The sequence below is a fragment of the Dermacentor albipictus genome, chromosome 3, assembly GCF_038994185.2.
Source record: "Dermacentor albipictus isolate Rhodes 1998 colony chromosome 3, USDA_Dalb.pri_finalv2, whole genome shotgun sequence".
In the NCBI taxonomy this organism is placed as follows: domain Eukaryota; kingdom Metazoa; phylum Arthropoda; class Arachnida; order Ixodida; family Ixodidae; genus Dermacentor; species Dermacentor albipictus.
In genome coordinates this window covers 48,617,320-48,631,386 of record NC_091823.1, presented here as the reverse complement: position 1 = coordinate 48,631,386, position 14,067 = coordinate 48,617,320, and the positions used below count along the sequence as shown (strand labels likewise).

At 42.8% G+C, this 14,067-nt stretch overlaps 2 protein-coding genes across 3 annotated transcripts in view; one reads left to right on the top strand and one right to left on the bottom strand.

The window, feature by feature from the left end:
• LOC135898142 (CWF19-like protein 2) overlaps nucleotides 1–9,984 on the top strand; it is a 29,014-nt gene extending 19,030 nt beyond the window's left edge. Inside the window, exons 16-17 of the mRNA XM_065426902.2 lie at nucleotides 1,245–1,346; nucleotides 9,741–9,984. Of these exons, the coding sequence (XP_065282974.1) occupies nucleotides 1,245–1,346; nucleotides 9,741–9,893 (255 nt within the window). The 3' untranslated portion in view covers nucleotides 9,894–9,984. The remainder of the gene's footprint in view (nucleotides 1–1,244; nucleotides 1,347–9,740) is intronic.
• Nucleotides 872–13,929, bottom strand: LOC135898143 (RNA-binding protein 41-like). Of its 2 annotated transcripts, XM_065426903.2 has the most exons (6): nucleotides 13,531–13,929; nucleotides 13,255–13,438; nucleotides 12,437–12,961; nucleotides 11,548–11,692; nucleotides 11,384–11,456; nucleotides 872–1,167 (listed from the first exon to the last, which is right to left on the bottom strand). In XM_065426903.2, exons 1-6 carry the CDS (start codon nucleotides 13,686–13,688, stop codon nucleotides 1,068–1,070), a joined length of 1,185 nt encoding a protein of 394 aa, XP_065282975.1. In that variant the 5' UTR covers nucleotides 13,689–13,929; the 3' UTR covers nucleotides 872–1,067. The 2 variants fall into 2 exon arrangements, with proteins under 2 accessions (XP_065282975.1, XP_065282976.1); XM_065426904.2 differs by lacking the exon at nucleotides 11,384–11,456.
• Between the last annotated feature and the right edge of the window lie 138 nt (nucleotides 13,930–14,067).

Sequence of the window (14,067 nt, the reverse complement as noted above, 5' to 3'; positions counted from 1 at the left end):
AGTTAACGGAGATATCGGCATGATATCTTTTACTGTTCATTTTTTGTGTTAAATGAAGGCCCTAGAGCTCTAAACCCTAGAAAAATAGAGGCAAGCCTCACAGTGTTGTAAATAATTTAATATAACCGCTTTTCTACAGCCATTTTCGTTTCCAGAAGGGTACTGTGTCGTGATGCCACAACACAGTGTGGGAGCAGGACATTGTAATGTCTTGACACTTGTTCCGACTTGCTTGGTTGCCTCGTATGCTGCTACTCATTGTGAGGGCCGATGTAGCAGCATAGTGGATGACCGAGCAAGCCAGAGCGAGTGTCGAAACGTCGCGGTGTCTTGCTTCTACGTGATCACATACCGTGTCGTGATGTCACGACACAGTATCCTCCTGGGAAAGGAAACCGAAACTGACTGTAGACAAGCAGTTATAATAATTTATTTATGATGCTGTGAGGCCTGCCACAATGTTTTCTAGGGTTTAGAGTTCTAGGACCTTCATATAACACAAATGAACAGTCATAAATATCATATCAGTACCCTTTTGATACAAAAAGGAAGAAGTAAAGTTGTGACCACCTAATTAATTGAGCTGTTCCAGATTTGGCATGTTCTGCTCTAAATTTAAGATTTGCAGCTCCAAAAATGTTCTTTTCCCCCGCATTCACCTGCTCCAAATTTCAATATAGTATTCTGCTTCAAAACCAAGATTTTCTGCTTGAAAAATTGCTCCAAAAAGCTGTTCCATCCCTGCATGTAGGGAAAACATGAAAAAGAAAGTTTCATGATGACCCTGATATTTGAACACAAATTACAAGTGTTTGGAAACCAGCTTTTAGACCACAGCCATACATGACACAGATGTGGCTTCATCTTTAAGATATCAGGTCTTTGTATTGACTTTGAAATTTGTATGATATAAGCATATATTACATTTGTAGACTCTCTGAAAGGAAGCAGAAGTTGGTATGGATTTTGTTGGTTTGCTGGGTGGAAAGCACCGGCTGGCCTTGACATCATAAATTTACTTGTGGTCTTTATGGGAGAATGCAATAAATGGGCTCTATGAATCTTGTTCACTCGGGGTTCTTCCACATATTATAAAGTCTCTGAAAGGCGTAATATTCCACTTGCAATGGAATCTTGCATCCCATAGCTGGGAATGAAGCTTGTGACCTGTAAGCAGAGAAAAAAAAAAAAAAAAATGTCCTGCTGACTTATGCCATCTAATAAAATCCCTCTTACTGTTACAGATTCCCAGAGGGCTGCCCTACTTCTCGGTTGATTTCGGTCTCCAAGGAGGATTTGCTCACGTTGTTGAAGATGAAAAAGACTTCCCAGTTTATTTTGGAAAGGTATTGGCAGCAGTGTAGATTGATTGGTAGTCAGCTTTAATGGTGTCAAGAACATCTGAATATTATTGTCCTGGTGCGTTCTGGCTTTTTAATATCAATGTTTACTAGAAGAAAGAACCAGAACGTTAAGTCTGAGTGAAATATGACTGATAGTTTTTTGGCAAAACGTAACAGTGTGCCATTAAGGTCACTCAGTAGCAGATGCTATCCTGATAGCTATCTCATAGAGTGTGTGTTGTTCACACTAAATGCGCATAATTAAAGAGGCACAACTCAAGCACAAACAAAAGATGTTATTTGCACCTCATTATTTTTAGTGGTGTATTCAAAAGCTGTTTTCTTTGCAATTAATTGCTACTGCTTGAAAGAAATTGTGTGAAGTCACTTTTGTGTTATAGTAATGCCACCTGAAATGGCAGTCCTAAAATTTTGGCTTGTTTGCCGAGATTGTATACTTGCTGACTCTCCTGATTTTTTTTAAAGCTTACGGATTTCATTTTGTTCAACGATTCTAAAAAAATTTATTCTGTTCACGAAAATGCCTTAAAGTGTTCAAAGATGGGGCAGGGCAAAATTGAAAAAAATTCACACAATAGAGGAAATTGTGATGCATTGTGATGTTACCTGCACTGCTGCCTTATGGCCACACAAGATGCTATATGCCAGAGAAGTACGTCTTCTTCGAACAAGTCTTTTAGACAAGTTCCTGAAGCACGAGAAATCAGCAACAGCAAAGTAGCTGAAAGTGACACTGTGACCCAAAACAGTTGTGCACGGAAACCATCGACAATGATTGTTAAGGGGCCCCTCACCAGGCCCCATAGCAAATTTTTGGTATAATATGCTGGAAGTTGCTACATGTCCTGTAGGAAGTGTTTTGCCGAAAAAATTTTCAGGTCGGCTCATTAATAGTAGAGATTTCAGTGCTGCTAACCTATGATTTCATTAGGCGGGCTCCACTGCATAGCGAGACTCCCTCTCCACTCGCCCCGTCTAGCCTTCGCAAGCGAATTCTTTCCCTGCGTACCCACATGCCAGACCTTGAGGAGCGCGTGACGCATACGTCACAGGCTCCGCCTTCACTTTTCTTTTTCTCCTTGCTTTTCTTTTTTTTTTTCAGCGATGCGCATTTCCGCTGGCAGTGTTACGTGCAAGCTATTATTGTTTCACACAGCGCACATGGACACATGACTAGCAGTATAATTCAGTGCTACACGAATACTGAGGCAGAACAAGCGGATCACTGAGCATGATCACACGCCGGAACACGGTAGAAAATGGTATAGTTTCGGTACCTGCACACGTGACCGCACGACCGTGGGAACAAGGAGACCAAGCGGAAGTACATCTCTCTTGCTTTGGTGCAAACTAAAGCAAAAAACACACAGACTTTCCGTTTGTGTGTTTTATTATTTCTCTAAACTTCAATTTGTCAATTCAAGGAACAGATAAGACAAATTACAGATTGTGCCTTGAATAGTTCTTGAAGTCACATGTCACCACTAGCGACGTCACACTGCGGACTGAAGTACGTAGGCACAGGGATGCGACTACGTCACCGTCCAGCTTGGAGCATGGTGGCCGCGAGGAGAAGGAAGAATGGCATTCAGTTTGAAATTTCAGATTTTTTCCACAGCGCATAGCGACGTAATACTTTGCAGACACGATCGTTATCACACAATGTATTCTCTGCGCTCGTCAGCTCCAGATGGCCAGCACTGGTGAGGGGCCCTTTAATCTAAGTAAATAGCCGAACGCTTCTAAAAAGCTATTTGGTTTATTAAAGGGGTCCTGAAGCACCCTTCGGGCTTGGTGAGAAAACATAGTCTGCAGATAGCAAACGCTGCTGTGAACATCTCAGCCAAGTTTTGCAGCTGTGTGCGGTGTGTGGAGCTTGCAAGCAGAGTGCAAAGTCACCTTCCTATCAGAAGCCTGCTCCTCACTCTTTTCTGGACCCTTTATTTTGTAATACTATAGCATATTCTCCTATGCAGCTGCTATCGGCCAATAGCCGACATCAACTGAGAAGGGTGTTTGGATCAGTGCGCTTCTTCCTAGTGTTACTGTGTAATTTATTCACGAAGTTCAATAAACAGGCTGAAGTAACAATCTGCTTTCAAATTTATATAATAATTGCGTACTTCCGGAAGAAGCCAACTATCACCTGCTCACACTCAGCCACAGCTGCCCGCGTAGGAATAAACTTTGGCCACCCTGCTTATCAGTGTTGTAGCTGTTGGGTCTCACTAATTTCAACTAGTTTTGATCACTCAACTACCCTTGAACCACGTGAAAAGTAAGGTCAGACAATATGTACGCTTGCCAGTGTGCGCTCGCTCCTGGCTGCTTTTGGTTAGACGCCTTGGCAGACCTTGCTTTGTATTTAGCTATTGATAACATTTCAAAATGCACAAGTGGGATGTGGCTATTATCCATTAGTCAAGCTGGTGCAGGACAAAGCCAGTCCGCACCATGTAGCACAGCCAGGCAAGCATGTGAGCGCCCGCACGCACTCAAGCCCTGTCAAGCACAAACACTGCGCATACGCCAGGCACGTACCCAGGATCTTTTTTCGGGGGGGGGCCCACCACCTCCATCATCATCATCACATCATCATCATCATCATCCTGTTTTATGTCCACTGCAGGACGAAGGCCTCTCCCTGCGATCTCCAGTTACCCCTGTCCTGCGCCAACCGATTCCAACTAGCGCCTGTGAATTTCCTAATTTCATCGCTCCACCTAGTGTTTTGTTGTTCTCGATTGCGTTTCCCTTCACTTGGTACCCATTCTGCAACCCTAATGGTCCAACGGTTATCTAACCGGCGCATTACATGACCTGCCCAGCAACATTTTTTTCCTCTTGATGTCAATTAGAATATCGTCTATACCCGTTCACTCTTTGATGCAAACCACTCTCTTTCTCTCTTAATGTTATGCCTAGCAATCTTCGTTCGATCGCTCTTTGCGTGGTCCTTAACTTGCTCTCAAGTCTCTGCCCCATATGCACAGGCAAAACGCACTGGGAAATGCACTGGAAAATGCATTGGCACTGGACATATTGCACTAGCAAAATGCACTGATTGCACACTTTATTTTTCAATAATAATGGTAAGCTTCCAGTCAGGAGCTGGCAATGTCTGCCGTATGCGATCCAACCTATTTTTATTCTTCTGTGAATTTCCTTCTCATGATCAGGGTTCCCTCTGATTATTTGACCTGGGTAAACGTACTCCTTCACAGTCTCTAGTGGCCGACTGGCCATCCTGCTCTCTTGTTCCTTTGCCCGGCTATTTATCATTATCTTCATCTTCTGCATAACAATATTCAACCCCACCCTTAGACTCTCTCTGTTAAGGTCTCCAATCATTTGTTGTAACTCGTCTGCATTGTTGTTGAATAGAACAATGTCATCGGCAAACCGAAGGTTGCTGAGATATTTGCCGTCGATCTTTACTCCTAAGCCTTCCCAGTTTAATAGCTTGAATTATTCTAGGCACGCAGAAAATAGCTTTGGAGAAATTGTGTCTCCCTGTCTGACCCCTTTCTCTATAGGTATCTCCCTGCTTTTCTTGTGTAGAATTAAGGTAGCTGTAGAACCTCGTAGATATTCTAACGCGAAAGACGACTCAGTAAGACGACAAACTATTTACAGATTATATTTACAACAACGGTTGCAGCGCTGACCAGTTAGATTCACAGCGCGAGCCCAGTTCGTTCTTCCTCCTCTTTTCTGGAGTGATGGCGCCTACGCGCCTCGTTCAAACAAACAAATACCTCACGCATGTAGCAATATTTTCCAAGCTTTTTACGTAAGCGTTCTGTACTCCTTGATTACGTAGTGCCTCTACGATTGCTGGTATCTCTACTGAATCAAATGCCTTTTCGTAATCTATATAAGCCACAGAGAGAGGCTTATTGTACTCTGCAGATTTCGCGATAACCTGGTTGATGACATGGATGTGATCCATCGTAAAGTATCTCTTCTTGAAGCCAGCCTGTTCCCTTGGTTGACAAAATCCAGTGTTAACCTTATTCTATTGGAGATTATTTTGGTAAATATTTCATATAATACTGGGAGCAAGCTAATGGTCCCATAATTGTTCAATTCTTTAACGTCTCCTTTTTTTGTGGATTAGTATAATGTCTGCATTCGTCCAGTTTTCTGGGACCCTTGCAGTCGATAGACACTTCGTATAAAGAGCCGCCAGTTTTCCAAGCATTATGTCTCCTCCATCTTTGATTAAATCGACTGTTATTCCACCTTATCCTCTCGCTCTTCATCGTTTCATGTCTTGCAGGGCCCTTCTGACCTCATCGCTAGATATAGGAGGGTTTCTGTATCCTGTTCATTACTGTTTCTAAGCGAACTATCGTGACTCCTCTGGGTACTGTATACAGGTCAGCTTAGAATTTTTCCGCTGCTTTTACTATATCTTCGAGATTGCTGATGATATTATCCTTCGTATCTTTTAGTGCATACATCATGGTTTGTCCTACGCCAGGTTTCATGTTTACTGATTTCAGGCTGCGTTCATTTTTTACGGCTTCTTCAGTCTTTTTCATGTTATAGTTTCGAATATCAGTTATTTGCGCCTTGTTGATCAGTTTCGACAGTTCCGCGAATTGCGTAACGCTGTGCGGCCGCCAGTCCCATAAAACCGCGTAGAGCGCAAGACTCTGCGATTCTAGACGCACTGCGCTCACCGCGAAAGGTTAGAAACACACCCACATAAGCACAGCAGAGAAGTGGCTACGTGAGGCGGTTCGACCGATAACTGTAGAAGCGTCATTCAAAACAAGTAATTGTTCTCCACTTCCGGCGGCGATTTCTCTACTTCCTTTTTAAATAAAAATATGTTGATCCATAAATATTCTCATAAACAACGGTTAACTTTTTTATTATTCGCTTTTGCTTGCAGTTTGGTTGTTGCCTTAGCTCTCTCCCTTAGTAGATCACTAAATATCTCAACTCCTTGCGATTTTTGTTTCCAGTTGCCAGTTTTGCACAAAAAGTGCTATACAGTTAGGGAAAAACAGACGAGGTAACGGGCGACAGTCATCTTGCTTATGGGTTTAAGGGTTATTGCAGGGTTTCATGATGGACGCTCTTTCACATTATTTTATTTCCCACCTTATCTAACCCATATCACGTGTAGATGGTTCCGGAGATCTGTCAGCGTCGCGGCGAGCCGTAACTCAAGGAAACAATGAATCAAAGGGATAAGTTAAACGCAATTGGCGTTTTCTCCGGCCGCAACTCTTTCCATGAGAGTACAGACCAGCTGAGAAACAGCCGCATCCCTCTCCAGGTCCCAGGATCAGCCTGAACAAAGAAGGTTGAACTAACAAAAGCAACAGCTATGCTCGTGACGGTTGAATAGATGGTGACAACTGAACGCATGTCGAGTTAATCGCGCGGGTGCGGAATCTACGAGAAAACTGTCCTTCACATTACAAGAGATGCCGATAACTACCGCCATCTAAAAGGAGTGAAAAAGGCAGCATAATGCTGACCGATGAACAGCTGCGAAGTCTCAACATTGATCTGGCGGCGCTTTAGGAATGTGTGGGGAGTGGTGGCGTGGGTTGGGAGGGGGGGGGGGGGGGGGGTATATGCCATTTGATTTCAGGGGGGGCCCGGGCCCCCCCAGGCCCCCCCCTGGGTACGTGCCTGGCATACGCACTACAGTTGCACGTAGCTGTGGCCTGCTATGTAGTGTAGATACCGCGGTAGCCGCAGGGTGCCGTGTTGAGTCCACTGGCCAAGTGCAGTGTGGCTCGCTGAGGACGATGACATTTTCCTTGTGTTTGGCGCGTCGAAGGTGCCAAGATTGGAAGTAGTGGTGTTTACGTGAAAATCCAAAATCAAATTTGAAATGTGTGCCACAATGACATTCAGTAAGCGGAGCATTGTTGGCACGCCCCGCCACGCCGTAGCCTTCGCAGTGCAAGGCATTGAAAAAGGAGCAAAAGCACTGCAAAGGGGGTGTTTGATTGCCATTGATTGATTGATTGTTGATTCCGCTTCTGCTAAATGCATTTAAGTACTTTTCGCAGCAATGCGTTTCTGAAATAGCCTGTTTTAACTTCAAATGCATTTCTCCACTTCAATAAAAGGTGCTTCAGGTCCTCTTTGAATGATAATAATAATAATATTTTGGGGTTTTACGTGCCAAAACCACTTTCTGATTATGAGGCACGCCGTAGTGGAGGACTCCGGAAATTTTGACCACCTGGGGTTCTTTAACGTGCACCTAAATCTAAGCACACGGGTGTTTTCGCATTTTGCCCCCATCGAAATGCGGCCGCCGTGGCCGGGATTCGATCCCGCGACCTCGTGCTCAGCAGCCCAACACCATAGCCACTGAGCAACCACGGCGGGTCCTCTTTGAATGAATGAGGTGCTTGTAGGAGCATGTTTGTTGCAGTGAGGACATCAGGTAGAGTTTGTTGCGTCTTTTCATAGAGAACAGAGCCATTAACCAGCACATGTGTAGCAGTAGTACGGGCGGCTATACATATAAGCCTATTCATAATGTGTCTTCTCTCAAGTGCCAGCGTGGAAAGCGACTGCCACCTTTAAAACCTCAGATGCTCCAAAAATCTCGCACAACAGCATGTGTGTTTCAAAGGGCCACATTAGTTGTTGTTCAGCGATGAACGTGCACCTCGTAGATCAGTCACATGAGGGCACATGTTCTTTATACTGGTACCATTGTATCAGCAGTAAAAGTCCAACCACCACCAATCTTCGACCCCCATGAAAACAGGATAAAAGAGTCGAAGAAAGCTATTGACTGCTGTTTGTGTACTGCATTTGAAGGTAACCCGTCATTTACCTTCAAAGTGCATGTGTATTTCATAAAAGGTGAAAGGTGTGTGCTCAGTGTGAACCTAAAAAATTTGTGGTTGACAGGTATGAGGTTGTGCCTATGTACGCACTCAATTTCTGTTTGCATCTAAAGGACAGAGATTAAAGTTGTGTTATACAGGTGAGGTGTGTGTTTTTCATATGAGGAATTGTGTTACTGGAAATCTTAAAATGAGGATTACCTGTTATATGGTGGTTGGATCCCATGAGTGTGCTCCAAAGGGTGTAGTGTAATGGGCGGTATAGTGAAAAGTTGTGGTGCAACTTACTCTCACATTATGTCACGCTTACCAAGTTCATAGATCTGGCATTTCAGATGTAAAAGTTAGATTGTGAAACATTTTCAGGTTACCGCTCCAGCTCTTGAAAAAGTGATGGGTTGTTGCAATAGCTGGCGAAGGCTAGTTAATTATTAAAATGTTCCATTTACTTTAGGCATCAAAACAAACTGAGACTTGCAACTTCTGTAAGCCTAAATTAAAACACGAATCTGAACCCACAAAAAGTTTATGAAAGTACTCATTGTTTTCAAGTATGTTGCACAGTACGATCGTCAATACTAATGTTTCGATTCAACATAGATGAAGGGATGTATGAACTAATCTAGCTTCAATATGTAGCGCTCTAGCTTGGTTAACTTTCCAGCTGTGTTTGTAGGTGTGCCGTAGGCTGTTGTCATAGTAGGCTCCCAGGATGATCACTTCATCATGCCGCAATTAAAGTTAAAAAAATCAAAAAAGAAGGTCGCTTAGCAGGTGTCAAACCTTGTACTCCAGAAATTGGTGCTCTTGGAACCAACTGTGCCACAAAGACTTTGATGAAAAGTGAGCTCCAAGAGCACTGTTGTCTTGCATGACAAGGTTGTGATCCAAGACAATAGTGATAAATTGGCACCGAGGGCAAATATAGCTAGCAGTGCTGGTAGAAAGAATTGTTAATAGGTAGCAACCAAGGCTGTGGTTTTCCAGAATATATTGTTTGCATGATGTGGTAGTTGTTTTCTACAGCTGATACTATTAAGGGATGGCAAGCCACTATGTGTAATAAATAATGTGTTATGTAATTCACCATTCTCATTGTTTTGAAATTTGGGCAAGACTGGAACTTCTTTATTGTCCATTTATGTATATAGCATATGTCCACTTGATGGTGGACAACCTGTAGTCAACCAATTTTGTCAAAAATAAAAACTCCTGATGGCTAACTGCTTTGTACACACTGCCTCCATCAAAATTGGTTCACGTACATATTCCCAGCCAATGTTTTTGTCAAGTGAAAAAGAGGCCTTGCTTCAGATTCAGCTTTCCTGTGGTCAATATTGTAGCAATTAATATTTCATTCCAATCTTTTCTCTGCTATCCTCTTACTACTAGTGAGTGATTGCGAGCGATGAGAAATCCCAGGGCAGTCTAAAGGAATGTTGAAACAGCACCTGCAGTATTCTGGGTGTTTGCATAAGCGGTTAAAGTGGTTGCTGTACAGATTGCGCTTTAAATCGCACATATCTTTACCTCATTTCAGGAAGTGGTGGGGGGCATGCTGGACTCGGAGCCCAGGCTCTGGCTGAAGCAACGGCACGAGAGCTTCGACGAGCAGAAGAAGAAAGTCCTGGAGTTTGCCAAATGGTGGGAACCTTACGACTGGACAGAGCGGCTTAAAACTGAGTCATCCTAATGTACAGCACTAAGGCCTTTATTTCTTTGCTGCAGCTACATCGAACCATCAGGAGAGAGAGAACGAATAAATGTTCTTTGAACATCGTTTAGATGTTAAAGTGGTGTCTCAGTTCCTTAGTGCATTGTAAATTCATTGCATAAATAGCCGCAAGTGATGTGTGCTAAAGGAGCCTGTGATGGATTGATGTTGGCTTTCGGTAATGTTTGTTGGAGTTCTTTTATCTTTTTGCATTGTGGATTCTCTATGAAAACTTGCACAGTGGAGCTAGTAAATGACTTAGGCCTAACATTTACAGTTTCAAGGGCCGTACTTTCCTGCTCCTGCTGGAGCATATGAGGTTGGTTCACATTAGAGTGTGTGTTTGTGTGCCCTAGTAAGTGAGCTAATTCTACATACATTGTTATACTATGTATTTGTTCTTAGCATAGATAGGCTGGAAGTATGGGCAATTGGGTTTGTGCCAGAACAACATTGTAGTTGCAGTACATGATGCACAACAGGATCTCATTGTTGTGAATATTTTGGGATAGCAACAAGCAAGTTGGCTAGGTGTGATGAGCAGTTCCTCGAGTGAACCTGTGCTTGTGGGAAACACAGGAACTATGCTACAAAAATGATGACAGGTGCCATTAATGATTGCTATATCCAAATAATGTCACTTGCATTGCACCAATATCTACTGGGCGTCATTGCACATCGCAGGTGAACTGGTAGTTGTCAAAATTTCAGACTTTGCAAGTCTGCATTATATTATGGGTGCATTCAGCAAAGGAGTGGAATGCGACAATGCTGGAAGCTGGCAACTGGAGTTGCGATTCATGGGATAACTTCATGCTGCTCAGGTGGGTAACAGGTTCTTCCTTTCATGGGGTTTAACACCTTAAAATACACGGGGGCTACGAGATGTGCCGTAGTACAATGCTCCGAAATAATTTTGACCATATGGGTTGGTTCTTTAGCATGCAAGCAAAGCTCGGTACCATAAATGGTTTTGCATTTTACCACTACGTATTAGAATGCTGCCACAACACCAGGAAATCAAACCCGTGACCTTGTGCTCAGCAGAACGAGTGGCAAGTAGCATCTGGAGTCAAGGACAAGCAAAATGCACAAGAGTGTCATCTGAACTTACTCTTGTGTAGTGATAGACATGCAGAATATGTTTCCTAAGAGTTCTCTACATTTTTTATGTATTGCCACTTGTGTAAAAATCCTTGCAGAGAATTGGGATTGACTGTATCCTTAAATAAATTCTACGCACCAAAATATTGACCAGATTGGTATGAGTTGTGACATAAAAATGCATATGAGATTTGTACAATAATGTACTGTTAAGATTTTGCTGCATCTTGGATTCAGTCCCACATTTCAGCATATTAAGTTGCAATGTTGGCCCTCTTGTGAGTGGGTTGACTATGACGGTTGAACAGCAGTCGATAAACGCCAAGATTTGTATAAGCCTAGTTTATGTCTGATTTTTTCCATACTCTATAATGACTGGCTTTCCTCTTAGAACATATCCATTGCACAAGTCCAGAGCTTTTGTTGCAGCCTGTATGCCTGTAATGAAAGAAATGGTACTAAGTAATTCGATGAAAAAAAAAAAAGGTTTCCGGCTTGGTTTCTAAACTTGCTAGTATACTGTACTTACTTGGTAAAGTGACAAATGCTTGTCCCCTTAACTTGCCGGACAGGAGCCTGTACTTCACCGGGCAAGTCTCCTCATCAAAGCGACAAAAGAGTGCCATCAGCTCTCGAGTGTCCACTCTGTAGTGCAGGTTTTTCAAATACAGCACCTGTGTGTGAAATGGGTTTGAAAATCGCAAAATAAAATGATCTCTCAGATGACGTTACTGCAGTAGAACCTTGTTATAGGAAAGGCCATTTTAAGCAAAGGTAAGCAATAACTCGTCATCATACAAGAAGTCACAGAAATTGCTGCAAGCAATGCCAAACCACTAAATCAGATTGGTACAAATGAGGTGCTTTATGAGCATGTAATACCAATTCTCCTTTTTTAAAGTAGCATTAAAAGTAATAAATGTATGGTAAAATCTGCTACAAAATGAGGAACAATGACTTGTTGAGCTACCCCAGGTGATACCATGGTGATGCTACATTGCTGTGTTGCTCTAATTTCAAGGTTTCAAACGGCAGAGGTCTAAAATAGCAAATGCAGCTATAACCACTACAACATTGGATCTTGTATTTACAGGTTCTTTGCAGAACTGTAGCACCCACTGAAATAGAGCATGATCAACCAAACCTCGGATGCACGTGATCACATGACAAGTTGGGACATCAATCTTCATTATAACATTGTTCACATATTCAGCACCGCAAATATACATACAGACAGTGAGTGCTTGCTCCAATCTGTTTTATTACTGTTCTATTATGAGTTCATTAAAATAGTAAGGGCAGTGATTTTGGTGCTGTCACATCAGTTTTCCTAGAGAAACACATGCTAGTCTTTCAAATGACAAGCACTTTGTTTTAACACTAAAATACATGACAGAAGTGAAAACTTGCCAACTTACTTGACTTTCACTCCCCGGACTGTAATTTTGGAAACGTGGCAGCTTCCTTATCTCTTTGAGCCCAAGTCTTTCTGCTGCTATCTCATCTTCAGGAAGTGGCACAACAGCATGATAAACAGTTGGATCTGGACCAGGCTGCTCTTGAGCGCATTCGCTGCTCTTATCTAATGCTTGCGTTTCGTTCTCATTTATATGTGACGGGGATTCATCTGGTTTGGCTTCCCTCTTCCTTTTTCTCTTGCTCATTACTCTTTCCATCAATCTCTGCGAAAAGTCTGCAATGTGGCTCATGGGATCCTTCGGAACTGTTGTTTGTGAAGAACGACTCTTTGTGCAAGTGATGTCCTTCGAGAGCAATGAGTCGTCACTATTAATCTTTAAGTAACCCAAGTGCTCTTCACTTCTCAGTTCGCTTAAGCAGGCATCTCCAATGCACTTCTTGCCGTCCTTCACCTTCAATTCTATTTCCTTCAGCCTTAAATTCAATAAAGTTGGATCCATCAAAGGGTGCTTTTGCTTCACCATCTGAAATGCAATAAAGCAGTCGGCATAAATTTGGGTACCCAAGTTTGATTCTGATACATGGACAGGAAACAGCATGGTGTAGGCAGCGCAAAACAAGCAGTACATAAAAACTGGCGCTGTGGGGGCGCGTGAACCATCAAAGTATTGCGACACCTAACAGCTTTCAAGTCTCGGAAGTGCTTCTGTGCTTTTAAACACGCAAATTTACGGCAATGCATCAATAAGTTATTATAATCGTTATTGCGTAGTACATCGGCTCTATGTTACGAAACGACCGCAAACATTCAACTTACCGCAGATTCTTTTGACTGGAGATACAGTTCGATTTCTTCGTTCGTGAGACCGCATTGCAACAATACTTGTATCTCTTGTTCTCGTGATCCAACTGCCTTGTACTCGTCCAAGGAGCGCGCGCCAGCAACAGGAAGTTCCACATAGTTCCCAGCTGGTGTGAAGTGTTTTTGATGCTCTGAAAGACTAAAGACGTTTACCAACGTGTAAACCATGCATTACGATAGAGATTGCGTAAAGGTACAGGGTAATGAAAACGGTGTTGGTGTACACTTAACTGTTTGACCGAAAACCGGGTGTCAAGCTGTTTTGTTAGCATCTCTTGAAGCAGCCTTTCGGATTCTGTTTCGGCTCCGTGTTCACCTCTTAGGCGTTTGCGAGGGTATTTTCCAGGCAGCTCGTCCTCGTACTGGGAACGAAAATTGTCGTAGTTCATTATTGCAGAGTGCTACTTCGTACACACGAAGGTTTCTCGTAACGACGGGATTGTGCCAGCGAATTGTACGAAGCTTCGTGTCGTTGTGCCACAGTGACCACAGTCTCATATGATCATTTGTACGAGATTAGGTGGCAGTTTATGCCGCACACGTATCGATGCACCATTCAAATTATCAACTATTACCAACAACATAAGAAACAGGACGTCGGCTTTACGGCTACAAAACGCCCCTGCTGTGGCTAGAACGATGTAAACTATCCAGCTCAATCTAGCCACAGGCAGCAAATATACTTTAAACAGAAAATATATAAATAAAAACTCCTAGTAATTTTTTCAAAGGATGCGTAACTTTCTTTTATTATTTTTTTTTCAATAT